We start from the raw sequence: 21,321 nt of genomic DNA, 5'->3' as shown, positions 1-21,321 counted from the left end.
GTTTGGTAATGCTTATTCCACAGGTTGATCCTTCTATTGGCCCAATGGCCTCTTTTACAGGGTTAGTTTGGTCTTCCACATCCATCTTGTCTTCAACTTTTTCATCTGAAACTTTATTTAGTTCTTCTTCGACATTCTCCCTTCCGTTTCCATCCCCAGATCCAGCAGCTGCACAGGAAATTTCCTCTTTAACTTCAACCTTAGGGTCAACTGATTTGCATTCAGACTCTTCGATGCTATTTCCTGAATCATCATAGAATTTTTTGGCATCTTCATCTCTACATCACTTTTGCTCATTTTGGCAGATACTATCTTATTCCTCAACATCACGGACAAGGAAAAAGTAACCAAAAACTAAGTAACGGAACATGCAAAGCTCCCATTAATTTTTGTTTTTCTTCTTTTTCATCACAGATCGAGCATTTAGCATAATCACAACTACGGCGCAGGATGAAAAGTCTGATTATGATAATTTCAGATTAGATAAACGGGAGATACGCAATTAAAAAAAACGTGCATGAATTCCGCCAAAAAAAAAACTAAGTGGAGAAACTTGCCTGCGGCAGGCAGAGCTTGAAAACGTTGAATTGTGGGGGCAGCAATCGAATCAAGGATTTGGCTTGTTCTGTGTTTCAGTTGGAGCAAAATGAGGAGACAATGCGCGAGCGCAGTGAGCTGGTGTTTTTTCACGTGTATGATTCGACCTGAAAATTGTAGTATTAGGATTTTATTTACAGATTGGGAGAAAAAAAGAACAATTTGTTCAAACTTTGTGCGAACGGCGAAATGTTCCGGCGAAGCACAGAGAGTTATATTTGCTTCTGTTTCTGCGTTCAAACTTCAAACGAACGAAATTGGATATGGTGCGGGCGACCATTTACGTGGACTATTTTGCCCCCAATAAATGAATTTCGTCATCCTACATTTTCGAATGTGAAATACCCGACCCGGCCGGCCAATACGGGCATCTGGATCGGGTATTGTGAACTCGATACCCGTCTGGTATAATTATTGATTAATTTAATTTTGTGTCATTCCAATTTTTTCCCCCTTTATTTCACTCGGTATTATAGTCTCCCTCTCATTCTCTAAGGGCTCGTTTGTTTGACATGATGGTCTAACATGTGAACAGATGCGAAAATGGAATGGACAACCGTAACAAATTTCTGCTAGTTGTTTACAGTGGAATTGCCTTCCTCAATATTGTGTGTATGAATATCTTCATTTGTATAACATGAACCAGCGTGAATGTATAAGATAGTTGCAGTGTGACATTTAATTTGTGTTGGTTCTTTTGTAATTTTTGGTTTGGAAAATTTTGAAGCATCGTATATTGCAGTTTAGTGCAAATACTATATATTGGATAACAGTTTCTTGATTAGAGATTTATTGATTCAATGGGCTTTTGTGGTAGTTGTTGTAATATACTCCCTTCGTCCCACTTTAGGAGTCTCGGTTTACCATTTTTGGGCGTCCCACTTTATGAGTCTCGGTTGGAATATTCCATAAATGCTATTAGGCCCCACATTTCACTATCCTTTTTCCACTCGCATTTTATTATAAAACTAATATAAAATAGTAGGACCCACATTCCACTATCTTTTTTCACCAACTTTCCTTTACATTTCTTAAAACTCGTGCTAAACTCAACCAGGACTCCTAAAGTGGGACGGAGGGAGTACTAATTATCAGTTTGTGAAGGTTGTTCCCATGGGATCCCAACAATTGAATGGCAATGACACCAACGACAGTCCATTGACCGATGGTAATCCCTCTAGTAAATTTCATTCATTCTTCATGGTACATATGCCGCCTTAACAACTACAAGAGGACTATCTATTTTTCCAGTTGACCCGAATCTTCATACGGGCAGAGGGTTAATAGTAGATAGGTCAAGGCGTGTCTGGACACAACGTGAGGAGGAGATCCTTATGGCAACTATGAAGGAGCTATCGGCAGCCGGATGGAAATCAGATAATGGCTTCCGTGCAGGATATTTAACCCGAACAAAGGAGGCACTCCAGCGGGAATTCCCAAAGACCGACATATGTGTTCACCCTCACATCAAGTCTAAGATCAACACTTGGAAGAAGAACTACTATTCGCTAGGGGTGAGCAAAATAACCGAAAACCGAATATCCGAACCGAACCAAACCGAAATTTTGAAATTCGGTTCGGTTTTTTCGGTTTTTCGGTTCGGTTCGGTTTTAAAAATACAAAAATTTCGGTTTTTCGGTTCGGTTCGGTTTGGGCAAAAAAAAAACCGAAAAACCGAATTATATTTTAAATATATTATTATATATTTTTATCCTATTAATTTAGTATATTATATCATATATATAATACATATTCTTCTAATATATTTTTATATAATAAATATTATATATATTATATTAATTTTATATTATATATATTTATATTCTATTAGTATATATAAAATAAAATAAATTAGATATATTAAAATATACTATTTTTTTTCGGTTTTTCGGTTTTGTTTTGAAATTTCGGTTTTTTCGGTTTGGTTCGGTTTTTTAAGTTCGGTTTTCGGTTTTTCGGTGTTCGTTTTTTCGGTTTTTCGATTCGGTTCGGTTTCAATTTTAGCCTAAATTCGGTTTTTCGGGTTTGGTTTGGGCGAAAAATCGAACCGAAACCCGAATGCACACCCCTACTATTCGCTAATGCAAATACTTGACCGAAGTGGTGTGGGTTTCAATGCCGATGGTAACTACAAAATAGATATCGATCATGAACAATGGGCACAAGTCGTGCAGGTTGTGTTTTACATATTCTTTGGGAGTTATGCATATTTATATTTCAGTAATAGAACTAATGGTTTTGTTTAATTTATATGGCAGAAAGACAGCAACGCGAAGTATATGAGGAACAAGTCTTGGCCCTTGTTGAATGACTGGAAAGAGATCTTCGGCAAGGACCGTGCGGAGGAAGTTCGGTCTGTGGATACAGGGGAGACGGTCCCCAAAATTTATGGCCCTAAGGTACATTCGAATGAAGATTCAGATAAGTCCTCACCACTGACTTTAGAGGAACTCTTCCCCGACGAAGTCTTTCCTGACGGTGTGTTACCGGAGATGGTTGATGAGCTGCTCCGAACGTGCCTCACAAAAAGAACAAGAAGAGAAAGACAGTGGACAAGATGGACAAGATCGACAATGTCCTTACTCTGATGAATCGCATCCACGAAGACACGAATGATCGGTTGAAGGAAATCTCGAACCAAATAGGCTATGAGTTCAATCTTAGCACGAAGAGAATTGAGGTGTTCAATCAACTAAAAGGTATGCCCGACCTCACCATAAAACAACAATTTTATGTGGCCAAAAAGCTTGTTAAGGAGCCCGAGTTTATGGATCTTTTTAGGGGTCTGGATGAGTTTGCTCGGCCGACATTCGTACTAGATCTTCTGGATACTGATGGAATGATTTGAAAGTGGGGGTCGATGTTTGCTAGTCTTTTGTTGTATAGGGCCAATGCATTTTACGCAGTATGCCCGTTTATTCTTTTGCGGATGTATATGATGAACACCGAACAATGTATGTATTTTCAATATGGTTGTGTTATTAATGCAGACTTTGTGATACCCATGATGATGACATATTGAAATATTTTGGCTGATATTGATGCTTATATTGAAATTCACATTGTTGGTTGATATTGATGTTTATATTTGGCTGATAATTATGCTTATATTTCAGTAATGGATTTACACATTTAATCAGAGTACACAAACCATTTGGCTACTATGCCATTTTTTTTAATAGCAAAATAAAATAGCAACAAGTTCACTCTCTAACTCCTAATACATAGAGGACAAACACGCTCATCGATCAATATTTTAGACCACTAACTAAGCAGGAGGACATAAAACATAACATTTCTACTCTTACTTCTTATTAATTTAAACCAACCAAAAGATGCTTAACTCTAAACCATATTGCATAACAACCGATGGATGCCAATAAAACCCCTATGGTGTCGTCTTGCGTGAGGTTGGTAGTGGGCTCCAAGAAGCACACGAAGAACCGTTGAATGAAGACCCCACCACCTCATTCGCCGGTATAACACGACTTGGTGACTTTGAGGATGAAAGGTGGTCTAGGTCTAGGTTAACCTCGTCAATGCGAAATAGCTTTCGGCGAACACGTGATACTGCCCCGGGCCATGATGAGTTTACTTCATCGACATCCACAGCCGAATCTTTTGCACTCAAACAAACGAGCTCGTTTAGCTCGATGGTGTCAGTATTGACTACTACCTCGGTGTTTTCTGATAAGGTTATCACCTCGGTTGACTCCTCAACCTTCATGTCGAAGTAACCGAACATAGTGGCCAGTTCGTCAAAATGTAGCTCGCCGCGGTGGTAGTACGCCCGAGGAACGCATTTCTCTACAAATACAACACGACAATTAGTTCTGTTTTAAATAAACAATCATCAATCTACATATAAAAATGAGTGTGCGAACCTGGAGTACGCTCTTCCACACTGCTTCATTGGCGATGATGATCTTGTTGACATAGTCCCAGCGTACGCCGGTTGTAGCAACCAACGCCTTGAATGTATCGTAACTATGCTTGAGTATCTTCAAACGTGTCGTGATGTCGCTGCATGTTAGTTCAGAACCTAAATGCCGGTTAATCAATTTAGCACACAAACGAACCAAATAGTTGGGAACGCTTGCATCGTCCTATCCACGCCCAATCCTCTTCTCGATGAGTGTGGTGAGCAACACATAATCCATCTCTTGAATCCATTTGCCATTATAGAAGAACGATGCTCGAGCTGGAATTCGGGAGTTCATTTTGGAGTTGATTGTATAAATGTGAGAATTTCACTACATTATATAGAATTATTCATAGAACACCTCGTAATACAATATTTAATGCAATTGGAATAGCATTTACCACTTGGTAGATATTTGTCAAATCCATTAGGGTTTGGGTACAAAAAGGTGACTATCTCGTCGGCCTACCATGTCAAATACAACGCCATTGGAGTACAGTGGGATAACCATTGTTGGTATGACCGAATTAAATGGAAGGTTTGGTTATTTTCGGTTCTATATTAATTTATTAATTAACAATGTGGAGAATATATATCTCTAAATAGTCGGGAGTTGGTCTACAATTTTGAGATCATATTGATTGCATTAATATCTTAATTTAGATTCATAATCTTTAGATAGCAAAGGTGGTTAAGGTATAATTGAATTGAAATTATAAATAATAGTGTCCAAATATGTATAGACATTTCATTTAGGTAATATTGGATATTCATTTAGGTAATATTGGATATGATATTATAATCATTTCAATTTTAGTTGTTGAAGATGATGATGAAGAAGGTTGCTACTTCGCGAACATCGATACATCTGATGATTACGTGCCATCGGAGACGGAAACTGATTCAACTAACAATGACGAGTTCGAGGACGACAGCGGGGCACTAGACGTTGATGGCTATCCCACATTCGCCATTTCTCTTACCCCGACAAACATCAATCGCACCATTGAGATTCCTTATGGCTTTTGGCAACGCCATATCCCGATGGGGGCAATTAAAGCCGGCGTGTATCTGCTGACCGGAGAGGGGACGTGGCTGTGTACACTCAAACATAACTCGAGAAAGATATAAGTGAAGCATGGGTGTGCTCGATTCAAATACGATCACAATCAGGTGGAAGGAGTGCGCTGCCATTTCAAGCTTGTTGATGCATTTGAGGTCCAATTCTATGTGTGGTTTGAACGTCCTTAAGAACGTCAGAAGTATGTATTTTAGCTAATGGTATTTTGGTTGATGTTTTGGTATTTGGTTATGGCTCTAAGGTCCAATCTATATATGGAATTTGAAATATGTGATGTGTTGCCAAAAACATGCCAAACTTGTACTCTGTGTTGTCCTAAACTCACAATTGTTTCAACATAAAAGAAAGACAACTACTTGTTTTATATTTCCCAAACAAATGCACAAAATGAATCAGTAGTATAAATTTAACAGACCATAACTCATTCATATCAGTAACAAAGAAAATAAATTATAAATGCGGGTCATAAATAACAACGTTTCATACAAGAACATTTAGTCATTTCATACACACCATTTGTTTCTCGAATAGACTAGCTCACATACATAAATGATAATGATTGAATTCATAAACTCATATTGCTACGTTCACCCGATCATTCTTTGACCCAACAATGCAGCGATAAATATTGATGAGACAACATTGATAGTAGGCACTACCGGCTCATCGTTGTCACTGCCATACCCGTCATAAATTTGAGTGCTTACGACGTCATCATAGGGATCGACTTCCATATTAGTATGAATGAAATTGTGCAGGAGGAATCAAGCAATTATCAAGCCAGTTTGCACGTCAATAGGATAGAAGCTCGGGCTGCGAAGGATTCCCCAATGCATCTTAAGCACGGCAAAAGAATGCTCAATCACATTCCTTGCTTTAGTATGCTTCAAGTTGAACAGTTCTTCGGGAGTTTGCGGCACTTGTGTTCTAGGACCCCACTCTTTCAAATGATATCGAACGCCTTTATATGGTGCGATGAATCCCTCACTGTTGGCATACGCATTGTCGCAAAGGTAATAGCAATCTATGAAATGAGAGCGATGGTTCAGGAGAATAATGCAATTAATGACACCGTGTGAACAAAATCAGTTTAACTACACGGTCAAACATAGTACTTATGTGAAATATCAAACTGATTTACCTTTGGGAACTTTCAGTCCAAGAGGCCGGCTTATAGCATCTCGTAATATCATCGAATCACCCCTGATCCCTCCCATCCCGGCAGTACATACACAAAGCGGAGTCGTCGATCACAGACCGCAAGTGTATTTGTCGTTACATGTCCCTTCCTATTTCGGTACCTAGGGGTGTCCGCAATGGGTACCCCGACGTTGATATACGTACCATCTAAAGCTCCAAGGCAACTCTAGGTATTTGTTATCAAATTAGTTTAAGACCCAAAGGTATTTAAAAAACTTAGATAAAGAACATAACATTTGACAAATTTAACTTACCTTAAACCATTTCCATCTTGGATCAGTACAATCATCATCAACTGGCTCAGGTTTTACTAAAAACACCTCGTGTAAATTAAGGACCCCACGGAGTACAATATGCATATATTTAGACACAGTTTGTGAACGCATGAAATCGTGACCAACAATCCGTGTCTTTTTGTGGTGGGATAGAATGCACAAAAACATAGCAATTTGTTCTTCAACCGTAACAAATTTCTGATCTATTAATCCAACTCGGTCACGCAGAAGTCGACATAATCTACCAAATGTGTTTCTATCCATCTGAAGATTGTCTATGCATGATCTATCACTTACACGGACAATCCTATATAACTGCTTTACATGTGCTAGAATGGACTTAATCAGTTCTTCTAGTGAATCTCTACCACCCCGTTTCCTTTTTTTTTGGTTTAGGTCCAACCATAGTGAGTAGCATGCTTTCCAGGAGGAGATTTATCCTAAGGTTCTTCAGTATTTCTGTGACATCCCCAACCCGAAACATGCATCCTTTTACATTATTGCATATTATATTGTCACTTGCATAAGAGGATAGAATTAAATTAAATAAGAAAATAAAGTATAGTTAATTATATTTTTGAGCAAGGTTCTAAAGATTTAATAATATATTTATGTATACATATATGTTAAATATAGGTAAGTATAATTAAATAACTAAGTAAATTAGATCATCTATTAATATATATGCACGAATATCATATAGTACATATGTATATTACCTTTATGCATATATGATTATGTATTTATTAACTAACTGTGAATATTAGATAGTTAGTAGTTTAAAGAAATTTTGTTGTATGCAAGTAGCTACTTTATTTAGAAAATAGTGTAATAATAATAGGGTGATCTCTTTTTTTAACATATAGAGTTGGCCATCAATATATATATATATGTTATACTTTAATATATTAATTGTAATAGGTGTACTTGTAGAAAATACGTGTAAGTTGCCAAATGTATAAGTCATCTTAAAACTATAGTATTAAAAATATAAAAGAAAGACAATGGATAATATCAATCAATTTAGTGGTTCAATAATTTATTTAGCTGACTTAGATATATTATTGTAGTTCTTCATCATATAAAGCTTTTAAGCTTCACATATCATACGAATAGAATAAGAAAGAAAAAAAAAAGGGGAAAAACCTATTCTGGTGCTTTGTAGAGGAAGAATTGAAGAGGTGATTAATTTTCCTTGTAAGAATAAGGGCTATAGATCGAGAAACCTGGCCAGATTATCTATCTTTATCAGGTGTGTATAAATCATACTTTTAATTTTCCATGCGTTATGTGGTTAATTGCTATATGCTGCTGACTTAGAGTGAATATTTGAATTATATGATATGAACATGATATAGTTATGTGTTATTTGATATTGATTGTGAAAGATGATATGAATATGTAATTTGTGCAATAGATATATGTTTTATATTATAAAGGTGTTATTGGATGAAATATGATCAAAATATGAAATTGATACAATTGATACGTTTACACATGGTTTTAGAATTATTTGAATCATTGGATTAAAAAGGATCTGTGACAATCTTGCATGGGTCTTATCAATGGCAATGGACCTATGGGTCATATACAATGGCAATGGATATATACAATCGTAATGGACCTTTAGGTCATATATATGTATACAATGGCAATGAGACCTACGGGCCATATATACAATGGCAATGGACCTTAGGGTCATATATATGTACAATGACAATGAGACATTCGGGTCAGATATAATGGAATCTCGGGCAGATGTCAGGCTTGATATGTCACAGAATAATAAACTGAACAGAGTGGCATATGCATATCTATATGGAATCATTTTTAATTTTGTTGATTATTGTTATATATATTGGTTAAAGAATATAATTGATTGTTTGGGCTGTGGAATTAAAGGTAAGATTTATATACACTGAGTTGTGGCTCACATAAACCACTATTATTTTTCAGGAATAAGATATTAGTGACGTTTTTGATTGACGTGGGTCATAGGAACTCCACATGTTATCAGGGTCGGCAGCTGACGCGTTTTGGCAACCTTCACCTCCTCATCATTTTTGCATGTAGATAAATGTATAGTATATAGAGTGGTGAGAGGGTCCCACTACGGCTTAGAATGTTTGAAATATGTACCTGATAAATGTTGGTTTTTGAAATAATATAATATGTGTGTTTTTGTACTTGACGTGTAGATTATTTATTTTAAATTTTGAATTTATTTATAGTAAGTGCATACGTCATAAGGGTTGAGGTGTGACAGTTTCCTCAAGCATAATCAAAATGGTGGTTCGTTCCTCAGACTTCCGGTCATCCTATATGGATTAAAACACTGTCATAGTAAAGCCAGTAGCATTGCACTTACAAACATGAACCACTATATAGGCCTAAATGCAAATATACAACATAAATTAATGACATATGTTGTGCACTAGATACAAAGGTCGAGTACTCTGAATTATTCATATATTGTATGCACAGCCAACAAACCGTAGACATAGTCGGGCTGCCCAATATGAACACCACTTATCAAGCGAAATTGTAAACAAAATTATAAAAAATGATGACGCTAAGTCAGAGCATACCGACTTCAATCGATTGTATACAGAGCAACAAAATATCAATTGGAATAAGGAAATATAAATACAAATTATATCAAATCACATACATCCTATAACCTGCATTTAGAAACGACGAACAACTCTAGCAGACACAGATTGTGTATTATGTACATAATCAAAATCAGCGATATCACAAATTGAAAATGGATAGTTTTTCAGAGTTCTGTAAAACATTACCTTCCGAATTTGATTCTGCTCAGCCATGGGTCCTATGCAATTGTATTCAACCTAACCTCAACAGCTGAGACGACGGGAACCACAGTTCGATTGAACTTGCACAATTAAACGCTGAAGCTTTTCTGCGATTATATTTAGTTAAATCTTCGAATCAAACCACACTGCGAATCACGATTTTCGATTATTCAACAAATTTGTTAAATCGCCAACACAACGCAGATTTTGTTTGATTTGCATATGGATGCTTGGGTTGGGAGTTTTGTCGGTGAAGTAATTGGTGGTTGTAATAATGGTGGGGGTAATTACGTCATTTGACTATGGGAGGTACTATCATTTTTTTGAAGATAAAATTCAAACGCAGGTGTCAACAGGTGTAGGGTTATCAATTATTTTGGAATAATAAACACCAACAAAATCGGGTTGTGGGATTTAGAACCGGGTCTTGTGGAAGACAAACATGGCAGTCAAACATAGACATTAAGGTAGAAAGTCTCCATCTACCCCCTAACATGACAAACAAACGAGCCATAACTCAGGATCTTCTTTAATTTAAAGACGACATTTGATTTTATAGATAAAATCTTAATAGCAAGATATTGTATAATACTCCCTCCGTCCACGAATAAGAGTCTCATTTATTTTCGGCACGAGTTTTAAGAAATGTTAAGAAAAGTGTGTGAAAGAAAGTTAGTGGAATATGGGTCTCACTTGTATATATTAGTTTTAAATTGAAATGGGGGTGTAATGAGTTAGGTGAAGGTGACCAAGACTCTTATTCGCGGATGGACTAAAATAGAGAACGAGACTCCTATTCGCGGACGGAGGGAGTATGTAAGTGAAGTGGGTTGGTAGAATGTGGGGCCTCTTTACCATTTATGGTAATTATGAACCGGGATTCCTATTCGCAGACGGACCAAAATGGAAAAACGGGACTCATATTCGAGGACGGACAGAGTATAAGATTAATTTGTAAAATTATTTAGTAGGAGGGGGTTGGCTATGTCTGGGGCGGACACACATGAGAAGATGGGAGGGCTTAAGCCCTCACCAAAATTTTGATTTTCTCCTGTTTTCTACTTCTAAATTTTTTTAAAATTTTAAAAATTAGCTTAAGCCCTCACTAAATTAGTGTCGTAGACGGCTATATGATCATAATTTGAAAGTAAAAAGGGCTGAATTGCATGAAGAAACAAAATTACAGAGGCAAAATTAGCAAAAATGGTTGCATATCTGTAGGTTGAGGAAGACGGTCGAGAAATATTAGTACTATAATATTTTAATGCTCATCCTAAAATGTGCGAAAATGTTGGCAGCCTAAGAAATGTGTTGTTCACTGTTTAAACTGCCTTATTTTATTAAATACTAGAGTAAAGGCCCAAAATGGTCCACAATAAGAGATTATGAAGCAAGCCATGAAAAGTGAAAGCAAAGAAGACTTAAGCTGAGAAAGGAAATATTTTCACTGTTTCATTAATAAATGCAGCTGCTATCAAACTCTATACATATATAGATGCAGGGGTTCAGCACCTAAGATAATAAACCCTAAAGGCATCTAATAACTGATTACACAAAAATACAAATCAAGCTGCTCCTGCAACAACTTGTTTCCAGCTGTGTTTGTGGTCCACACCACCAGTTGGCAGGTTCTTATCTATAGTAGCTGCATCCTTCTTCTTACACACGTTCTCCACACTCTTTGTAAGACTTGTTTCACTTTCATTCGTTGCACAAGATGATGTGGATCGAGTTGCCACATCTTCATCCGTGAGCTGGCATGAGTCTTTCTCACAACCACTGTTAACACACAACATATGATGATTTTACGATTTTGGTCCAAAACATTATCTTTTGAATTATTTGGTCCAACACAATTGAAAAACGGGTCATAGTTGGTCCTTTTTGGACGGCGCCGTTTAAAACTAACAATCAACGACTGTTTAGTTGATTTTGACCGAATGTATTTTCGATTAGAATTTTTTTAATTTTTTAAAAATAATATAGTACTCCTATTATTCTAAAAAACAAATTGAAAGAAGATGATGTCCTTTAAAAAAGCTGAAAATAAACTTAACCCTAACAAATAATTTTGTAAAGGAGAGGGGGGACGCCTCCTTCTTCCCCACTCTCGTCGCTGATTCTCTCACCCTGCCGTCCGTGCGGCCGTCGTAGCTGCTGTGCGGCGGCACGTAGAGGCCATCTCCTCCTCCTGCTTTTTTTCTCCACGGCGAACTCACACCTCTCGGCTTGTTTTCCTCCTTCTCTTTCTAAAATCTCACCGCCTTCAAGCTTCTACAATCCCACCAACAGATATATTTTTGTTTTCGTGGAATTTGGTTTCAGTTTGTGTAAATTGGTTGTAGGTAGCGTAGTAGAGCTATGGATGCAATTTAAATTTATTTATGATTAAGTTGAAATTTATAAATACTACTCCTAAATTGTAGTACTCCTAGTTTGATTTACTCATCGTAACTCTATATTGAGAAAAGAGAAATTTTTTTGTTTTGTATTTTTTGCATTTTTTGTAGTTAAAAGTATTTTACATTTAAAATTTTCAGAAAAAAATATTAGGTTATAATTTAGGCTCTAATAAAACATAATTAGTAACTTAATTTGGTCAAAATTGACTTCAACAGTCATTGGCCGTTAGTTTTAAACGGCACTGTCCAAAAAGGACTAAATTTGGTCCGTTTTCATTTGTGTTGGACCAAATAATTCAAAAGATAATGTTATGGACCAAAATCATAAAATCGTCATATGTTGAGGACTATTTTGGGCCTTTACTCTAAATACTATCAACTTTTGCGAAATAAAAGTATTTTTAACAAATATCCGTATTTACGGAGCTGAACACTAAATGATACGTTCTCACGACAAAAAATCATCATCCACCTAATTTTAATAATTTTACAAGTATTGAACTAGTTTTGTTTTTAATTTGTTTGTATGATTTGTACCTTTTTTTTATCTCTTAAAAATTGAGATTGTGAGAAATGAGAACATTACGGATTTTAATATCGAGCTAAACTAGTTTCGATGAACAAACCAAAATAGAAAAAAAAAAAAAAACAGCTATTTTTGGAGGTCAAAATGAGTAGTATAGTTCAACATCTGGGATTAAGTCATGAGATTCAATATCATGAACTAAACATAATATAAATTTAATTATGGAATATAATTTTGCAAACCGAACCCCCCTAATTATGTTAAATGAAAGCAAAACCACGAACAAATTATTTGAAATCCATATTAGAATTTCATTTATTATGATATATACTGAACAAAAATATGTTGTGTTGCTTTATATTTTTGTAATTCTTATTTTCTAAATACTGTCCCGAAAAGAAAATTATTTCATCTAATGATTTTTTTTTTATTGATAGTTCATGAAAATAATACGCCCGTTGCATTTTGGTTGAGGCGTTCCTCTTGTACATGAAAATTTAAAAAAATAAAATTTAGTGAATTAAATGAAGATAAAATAAAATAAGAATAAAGTAGGAAAAAGAACAAAGCAGTAGAAACTGTTAATGATAAATATGTTATTTTCTGCAATAAAATGGCTCAACTAATTTGAGATATAAAAAAATGGAATACACTGAACTAACGTTGGAAAAAGAGAATACGTAAATTAAACAAACAAATCCTTCTACGTATACTTTACTGGATGGTAGACTCATAGTTACAGATGATTTTCAGGTGGTTCGAAGAAAATTTATAAACAGTACGATACAAATTTTTTTATTGAAAATTCATTTATATTTTCAGATACTAAGATTTGCACTGCTAATTTTATTTACAAAACAGAATCACATGACACTGATATTATTTTACGCTACAGAGTAGAAACCAGCCACAATGTGGTTTATTTGGTCATTTGCTAGTCGTCAGAATTCACTCACAATTAAAGATCATAGACAAAGCAAAAAAATGAAAGTCCTCACCATTAATCCAAAACTGGCTTCGTATGTTAATTTACTCTGATAAGGAAATACATACTAGTACAAACCACCAGAGAGAGAGAGATAATGTTGCAGTTGTAACACAGTAAACTGCGATTCGTCTAAGAAGTGGAAGGAGAGGCCATTACCGAGAGAATGTCGGTAACAGCAGCCATGGCTGACAGAGCAGCCTTAACAATATCTTGAGAGCAACCTGGTTTAACTATTGATCGCACCTGTAAAATCGAAGGCCAACTCCGATGTTCATAATATGCACAAAAGATAAAGTACGAGGATCACGATTTATTGCTTACCTTCTCAAGGTATTCTTGCAGTTCCTTGATGCGTCCCATGTAATCCTGATCTTCAACGCAGAGGATCACGGGCCTGGCATCAGCACCAGCGCCTTCGAACTGGAGGGGGCCAGGGTTTCTGTAGATGTCGTCCATCAAGAACTTGGTTGCGTTCTGTCTCAGCAAGCTGCCAAACAAATATCAACCATCCGTGTCATGTTTCTTGTCATGAGTAAGGACTTGAGAGAGGTGAATAAGGCGTACTCGTAGGCCTTGCCCTTCAAATCAACAGTTGCAGGACGGAGGGCTGGTTGTCCGAGGATCGAAGGGTTATTACCATACCGCCTCACGGTCATCATAGCCTGAGAGGTGTGATCAGAACTTTCTTACTACTATATCTTCACAATGTAAGAGCAAATTTTTGGAGGGATGGAGATTGTACAGTGATGGGAGCAGCGCCACACCGCCACTTATTCACAGGGTTCTTCAAGTTGTTAACAGTTGCCATATAACCATTCAACCCAGCAGCAATTATGTGATAGCCGATATGACCAAGCACCTACAATAACAATATTGCCATATAGTAAGAAAGTATTAAGAAGAAGCATACACTTTGAACCCAACTTTGCGCTATTAAACATCAATTGGGAGACTGGAAGTGTACAAGGAGACCATATCGGGCAGAGAAGCAATCGTCAGAGCCCGTGATGTTGGCCTTAAACAGAATTGAAACTATAACTTACATAAGCATAGTCACAATCAAATTTGGAAGGCAATGATCCGCGAGCTTGATAACCGAAGAAATGGCAAATTGCATTGAATTTCTTCCCCTTGTAGGTTCCTTCTTCCTGCAAGAACATGCAGAAAAAAAATATCAAATCCATATAAAGCTTCTCTTTCTATAGTGTCAATTACCAAAAGAAACAAATGAGTAGAAAATCTCCAAATCCAGTCTTCACACAAACAATAGGAATACTTAAAAGCTTTATAGCATGAAGAAGCAACATTCACTAACAATTCCAAAATCTTGAGTTAGCTTGAGATTTGGAATACTGTTGTGAATATAAAACAAAAGCATGCACAGTTAGTTACCTGCCGTTTGTTCATTTCTATTTCAACAAGATGAGCTAAAAGCTTTTCCGTCTCAATCTGTCTAGGCGAAAGCAAAATCAGTTGATATGCAAACAGTTTGCTTAAAGATAAACATATACATCTCTACTCTATATTTTTTCCGGTACCTGAGAGAGTTGTGCAGAGTCATCTGATTCTGGGTGAAGAAGAAGCTATAGCACAAAATTAACTTCAGCATAAGCAAAATATGGCAACTATTTCTGCAAAATATATCACAAGTACCTGATTCCTAATAAAAGGAGGCAGGAATTCGAACAATGCAGAAGCCCAAGGTGACAGTTGACCAGAAATATTGTCAGCAGAGACACCTTTCCTGAGTAAACCATGAATTTCCTGGAGAGGTGCCAAATTATTACAGATGCACAATAACTTCATATCCATATCAACTCAGAATAAGACAATGTTGTCAATGGCTGATACTTGACAACATTGTTTTTAAAGAAATCTCAAATCATTTTCTTGAGGACCAGGATAAGATCTTGTCATCTATATTTATTTACAAAAAGCCACAGCCCAATCTAGTTTACCTGCAACAGAGCATATACTTCCGGAATACTTTCTATGAGCCCCTCGGGCAATAGAACCACACCATGGTATTTATCTGAAAATAAATGTCAGGAATTTTTAGAAAGGATTAGTTGCTGCAAACACTGAAAAACCAACAAAAGCTCTTGATGAACCTTGTTCTGCCCTTGCTTGAACAGCATCGCATAATTTTTTTGTGATGTCAAAAAGTGTAAGCTTAGATGCATCCACCTCTTCAGCAAGAATTACCTGTATTACATTATCAAACCTTTCTAAGAGACAAAGGAATTATACAGCATCTTGAAGTTCATCCTTAAATAGAAAATTTCTAATAAAATTGATAATGAAATGTTTTTCAGTACAAACCATATTGGGATGAGACTGAAGAGTGCACTCTAATGCAACTTGAGATGCCTTTCTTCCCATGAGTCTTATGAAATAATAATACTGCATGGCAAAGAGAGCAAATTTAAAAGAGTTTGTATGCAAATATAAACACGATGTTAAAATATGGACAGTATATTGGAATTTTCAAGTCGACAAGAAAAGGTCCCAAAATTAGTTCAGTCACAAGTAAAGACAAGCAAATAATGCCCTGAAGGATCTCTAGCAATAAAATGAAGCATTACATGAAATAAATTGCTTACCTTTTCTGCGGATAGTGCATCAGTGCATACATTGCTGATCAGCTGGGAATTCACCTAAAAAAAGTAAACAAGACTTACAATCCTTTCATTTGCTGATAGAGTGAAATTAATTGATTATGCCTTTTGTTAAAATTTTATTAAATTTTTGAAGAGAGGGTCAGTCAAGAGCTTATCTAGACAGAGAGGGTGTCAAAATAATTCAACAAGATCAAAGACAGAGAGGCAAAACAAATGGCTTGTATGTTAAAAGGAAACAAGGAAAGAATATATAACAAACTACCATTGCAATCGCATATCAACCGCAACTAACACAGGCTTCAGAAATCTGGAATAGAAATCATTACCTTACAAATTGTGTCAAAACCTACATTTGTCTCAACAAAATGGTTCTTAAGATCTCCATTTAGAGTAACGGGAATACCAACAACCTGCAAAGTTTAGCTACGTTCAGAATAGGACAAATAAAGTCAAAATTGAACAATGGGAGTAGAAACTAGGTGCAAAATATAGTTCAGGATGACGAGATCATGAGGCATGATCAAAAAAAGTAAAAGCAACAATTACAAGCAATATGCTTGGTGAAGCACAAGTGCCACGTCGTATAACTTTGTCAAGCACTTTCTTTCTGCAAATATTTCTGCAAGTCGGGCAGCATCTGTGTTTGATGTCACACCTTCACATGCAAAAGAAAAAAAAAAAAAAGTCAAGAAACTGAATAAAATACATCATGGAAAGTTGGGAGAAAAAACATACCCCCAATAATGACAAGAGCATCCAGCTTTAAAGTTGTGCATGCATTAAGTGCCGCATTGACTTGTTCTGTTGTTCTAATTTGATCTTTTGTCCGTCCAAGCAAATCATATCCACCTTTACAGTACAATATCAACTAGCATAAGTGATCTGAGTTCAACTAACAAGTCAAATTTCCTAAAGTTTAACTTGCATGTCAGATGTACCTTGGTTTTTGTAGGTTGCAAGAATCTCATCACTCATCTCTAAAGTTTTTTGAGCAAATAAACCTTCAGAACCACCTGGAAATTATGCGCAAGGCTTCAATATACTACTACTATTCATTAAAAAAGGAACAATGGAGCAAGACTTGAGGAAGGATAAAGACTGTGGCAAACAACTGAAAGATACAAATATTAAGAAATGTATTATGATGACTAACTAGTTGATTGAGCAATCACAATCATAATAACCTAGAAAAATAGAAGCCCCAAAATAAACTAATACCAATAGTAAGGAGTTTTGTATAGGCAAGAGAGTGAATAAGGAAAACAGGAGCACCATAGATCGAAGAAAAAGAATAGACTCCTCACCCAAAAAACCAAGCAACACACTTTTTGGGTTGTGGACTTTTAGAGAGTCAAAAAGGCCCCAAATTACATTATGTCCTCCAGGAGATTGCCTCCCACAAAACACCACTCCTACCCTGTGACAAGATATACAGAAGTTAAATCAGTGGTAATTAAATTTGACAGAGCAGAAACAAATCTACTTCAACGTAAGTGAAATGCAATCTAAATTCCGTTGGAATGGATAACATACCTAACTGCAGGATGATCAGTAATAAATTGAGCATCAGGAACCTTAGCTGTAGCTCTGAGGAAGTGCGCTAAACGTTGACCATAAGTATGAGGAAACGACCTTTTTATGGTGTGAGCACCTGAAGGATCTGCAGCTATGGTTGCATCACCAAACTCTACACGAACCGTAGTTCCCTGTCCAATGCAATCACATGTTGCAAGGATACATATCGACATCAGACACACAATATCGGTATTCAATACTAGTGTTACCCCATGCTTCGCACGAGTAACACTTTGTTCTTCCCCCACAAGCTACACTCCTCTACTAGGTTTGTAAACTAATTAACCAAATCATTCATGTTCTGATACAAAATCTTGATATTTAAGTCGATTTCATCACACTCCTAGCATGGATGTGGACCACCTCCAGACTAAAAAGTAAAAATTATTGTATTCTGGATCTGGACCGAGAAAAGGTCAGTCCCTAATTCATATTGCTTAAAAATAAGTAGCACACTGCAACAGCCAAGCCAAAATATAGGATATGAGCTCGTAAACTTCACAATAGAACCTATTCTAGTTCTGAAAAAGTAAATTCAGCTAAAATCAAGTAAGTGGAGTATATAGTGGTACTACTTAGTAGTTAAAGCAACGAAACTAAGCTTGAAATGTTTATGTTGAGAGAGAGAGAGAGAGAGACCTGAAGGCAGGGCGGGAGTTGAGGTTTGTAGAGGGTTCGGAGCTGCTGCAGATCCGAAAGTTCTCTCGCTAATCCATAATCCCCGTCCATTTCTCCTAAACCAGCAGACTGCTTTTCTTTTTGCTTAATATCTTCCCGTTTCTATATACCCAAAGGGGCAAGCCGGCGAGGGGAATTACCTACCAACCAACTAACTTGTAATAATATTACTATGATTTACTTTATTATCATAAATATTCACTCATTCATTTGAAATTAAGTCTAATCATTTTCATAATTAATTTAAATTTTTAATTATCTCAAAGACAGGTAATATAGTTTTTCATAAATATAGAATTTTTTTGTCATTTTAGAAAATTTCTATAAATCAATTTTTTGTCAAAAATATAGATATACTTTAATTTATATTTTTGTGAACAATATTTTCGTCAACGACTAAATGTAGTAATACAAGCACGTAGAACAAAGAAAGGAAGTACCGGAAGCAAAGTCCGTTGATCAACGGGGTATTTCTTTTTTAGTTCTAGGCTAAAACTTAAGTTCCATAAGTCTTCTGGGCTTTTTTTAAAAATTCTGACTTTGCGAAAAAGCGTAAAAGGAAAAATAGATAATTTGATATTTCTTTAATAATTGAAAACAATAACATCTCTTATTATAAACATCTCTTATTTATAATGTTAAATACCTACTATGACGTATTGGGCAGCAGCAATCAACATACGGGATCAGCTAGCTAGTAGTATTAGTAGTTTATTGACTCGTGTCTCGACAATGTTGGTGTTGATATTGGCTAGAAACATATTCTGGTCAAGTTTGTATCGTACTATATAAGTCTAACTAATTGGACTTTATTCCAATATAGTTATCCCTCTGTCCCATAAAAATATATGCGCTCTCTATTTTCGTCCGTCTTACAAAAATATGTGCATTTCATTTTTGGAAAGTTATATTAATTTAATAATGTAGGTCTCACTATCCACTAATTTTTAATTTTCATAAATATAGAAATTTTTGGTCATTTTAGAAAATTTCTTCTCTCCATCCATGAGATGAGATTCATTTTTCAAAATATTTCATTCTATTTGCCTTACTTTACCAAATTTTATACAAAACATATGTACTATAGTACCATTTTAAAAGTTTTAATATTTAGGAAACAAAGTGCTAACAAATACTATAAATAGAAAGTGGAATAAGACATTCAGACAAAAAACTTTGAGCATAAAATCTCTTTTGGATACAGTCCGTCGCAACATACCATCCCCACGCTCATTCTCTCCTACAAATATCGTTGTCTTATTAGAACTTTACAAATTTTGTAAAGTACTAGTAGAATAGTAGATTTCAGTAGAATAGAGTTAATATTTTTGCTATGATACGTTTACTCCTATGATTGGCAACACTCCAGATTGACAAAATGGAAAGTAAAAATAAAAACTTGATCACCAACTTAATTTCAATAGGTTGATTTTCAAATTTACAAATAAAATATTTTTTAATTTGAAAATACACCATTTCTCTATTTTCAACAATTGTCTCAACATTCTATCTCAAGTCTCTACTCTCGCAAACCCTAATGTCTCCCTCCCTCCCTCCATCTCTTCCGGTGGCTACTAGGCCCTTGCAGCCTACTCATAGTCGTGCCACTGATGTATGGACTGTACTACGCTGACCATCTCAAGCTCACTGCTAAATAAGTAGATATGGTTCTCGACCACTCCAGGATGTAGTTCATCATCAATGATGACACTATCTCTACTATTTGTCCCTAGTAGTTGTCACAAACTCTATCCTTCCTTCAAATTTGGAAGGAAATCGATTGTCTATAGCCTTCTCCCTTCACCGCGCCACTCGGCCTTCCTCCCACGAGCACGTGCAAGAAGGTGGCATCAGTACGACTGTTTCTCTTTCGCCTGTGACCGTGAGGTATCCTAGCTGCAGCCGACCTCCTTTACCTGCAAGGCCACCGCCGCAGCCCTATGCCACTGTCATCATTCACAGTTCACCTTGTTTAATTGTAGACATCATTGTCGTCTATGTAGTAAGATTTCTATGTCAAACATACTCTAAATTAGCTTTTTTGTAAGACATCGTAAACCAAAGATTTCATTAGAAGACCGGGACGGTATAGATATACTCATATTGTGATATCCGAAGCATAGTAATAATATAAACTAAGTAATATAGATGCAAAGAATCAATACAGCATATTAATGGTTATATGAGCTAATAATCCCCAATCATAATCCCACAAAAAAGGAAATACAATGGCATGTTTAGTGTCTAACTAGATAAACTACAAAATATAACACCAAAGACATGTCATGAAACTGGCTACTATAGCAACACAATTTTCATTCCTTTGCAGCCAAGAAGTTATCTGATGTGATTCGCTTTCGACAGCAAGAATGCTAATAACTACACAAGTTAATCTAGCAATCATAATCCCACAGTAAAATAAAACATAACCCTATATTATTGGCGCACAGGTACTGTTTAATTTTAGATAAACCAACAAGACATAGCAATGCGAAAAGAAAACACATACCATGAGCAAAGAGAGCAGAAGAATGTATGAACACAGTTGCCCAATTACTATACACTACATGTAATGAGAAAAAGAAGACTTAAACACAAAAACTTAAACGCTTCTTTTACTAATTCAACATGGATATGGCT

General features: G+C 36.0%; 1 protein-coding gene and 1 long non-coding RNA gene across 3 annotated transcripts; both read right to left on the bottom strand.

Annotated features, from left to right (window-relative positions):
• Positions 1-6,030: 6,030 nt before the first annotated feature.
• LOC125222861 lies at positions 6,031-10,244 on the bottom strand. Of its 2 annotated transcripts, none has more exons than XR_007176622.1 (4): positions 9,877-10,244; positions 7,055-7,110; positions 6,742-6,966; positions 6,031-6,624 (listed from the first exon to the last, which is right to left on the bottom strand). It is a non-coding gene; the product is annotated as an uncharacterized LOC125222861 (long non-coding RNA). The 2 variants fall into 2 exon arrangements; XR_007176621.1 differs by having other exon boundaries at positions 7,055-9,393; positions 9,877-10,005.
• A 3,549-nt stretch (positions 10,245-13,793) lies between these two features.
• On the bottom strand, positions 13,794-18,750 carry LOC125218496 (pyrophosphate--fructose 6-phosphate 1-phosphotransferase subunit alpha-like). Its single transcript, XM_048120175.1, has 19 exons — positions 18,643-18,750; positions 17,962-18,134; positions 17,733-17,845; positions 17,367-17,441; positions 17,164-17,277; positions 17,016-17,083; positions 16,755-16,838; positions 16,411-16,464; positions 16,130-16,210; positions 15,919-16,012; positions 15,766-15,839; positions 15,461-15,571; positions 15,346-15,390; positions 15,200-15,256; positions 14,851-14,955; positions 14,550-14,666; positions 14,372-14,469; positions 14,129-14,294; positions 13,794-14,050 (listed from the first exon to the last, which is right to left on the bottom strand). The coding sequence occupies exons 1-19, from the start codon at positions 18,730-18,732 to the stop codon at positions 13,937-13,939; spliced, it is 1,833 nt and encodes a 610-aa protein (XP_047976132.1). The 5' UTR covers positions 18,733-18,750; the 3' UTR covers positions 13,794-13,936.
• Positions 18,751-21,321: the final 2,571 nt, after the last annotated feature.

This window comes from Salvia hispanica, chromosome 4 (genome assembly GCF_023119035.1).
Source record: "Salvia hispanica cultivar TCC Black 2014 chromosome 4, UniMelb_Shisp_WGS_1.0, whole genome shotgun sequence".
NCBI classification, from domain to species: domain Eukaryota; kingdom Viridiplantae; phylum Streptophyta; class Magnoliopsida; order Lamiales; family Lamiaceae; genus Salvia; species Salvia hispanica.
The sequence above is the reverse complement of the archived record's forward strand: the minus strand, read 5'-3'. Positions and strand labels throughout refer to the sequence as shown.

Coding starts and splice junctions, on each gene's coding strand:
- LOC125218496 (XM_048120175.1), bottom strand. CDS start 18,732: ATGGACGGGGATTATGGATTAGCGAGAGAACTTTCGGATCTGCAGCAG. Junction 17,278..17,366: donor TGCAACCTACAAAAACCAAG/GTACATCTGACA, acceptor TGTACTGTAAAG/GTGGATATGATTTGCTTGGA. Junction 14,051..14,128: donor TGCAAGAATACCTTGAGAAG/GTAAGCAATAAA, acceptor TCGATTTTACAG/GTGCGATCAATAGTTAAACC.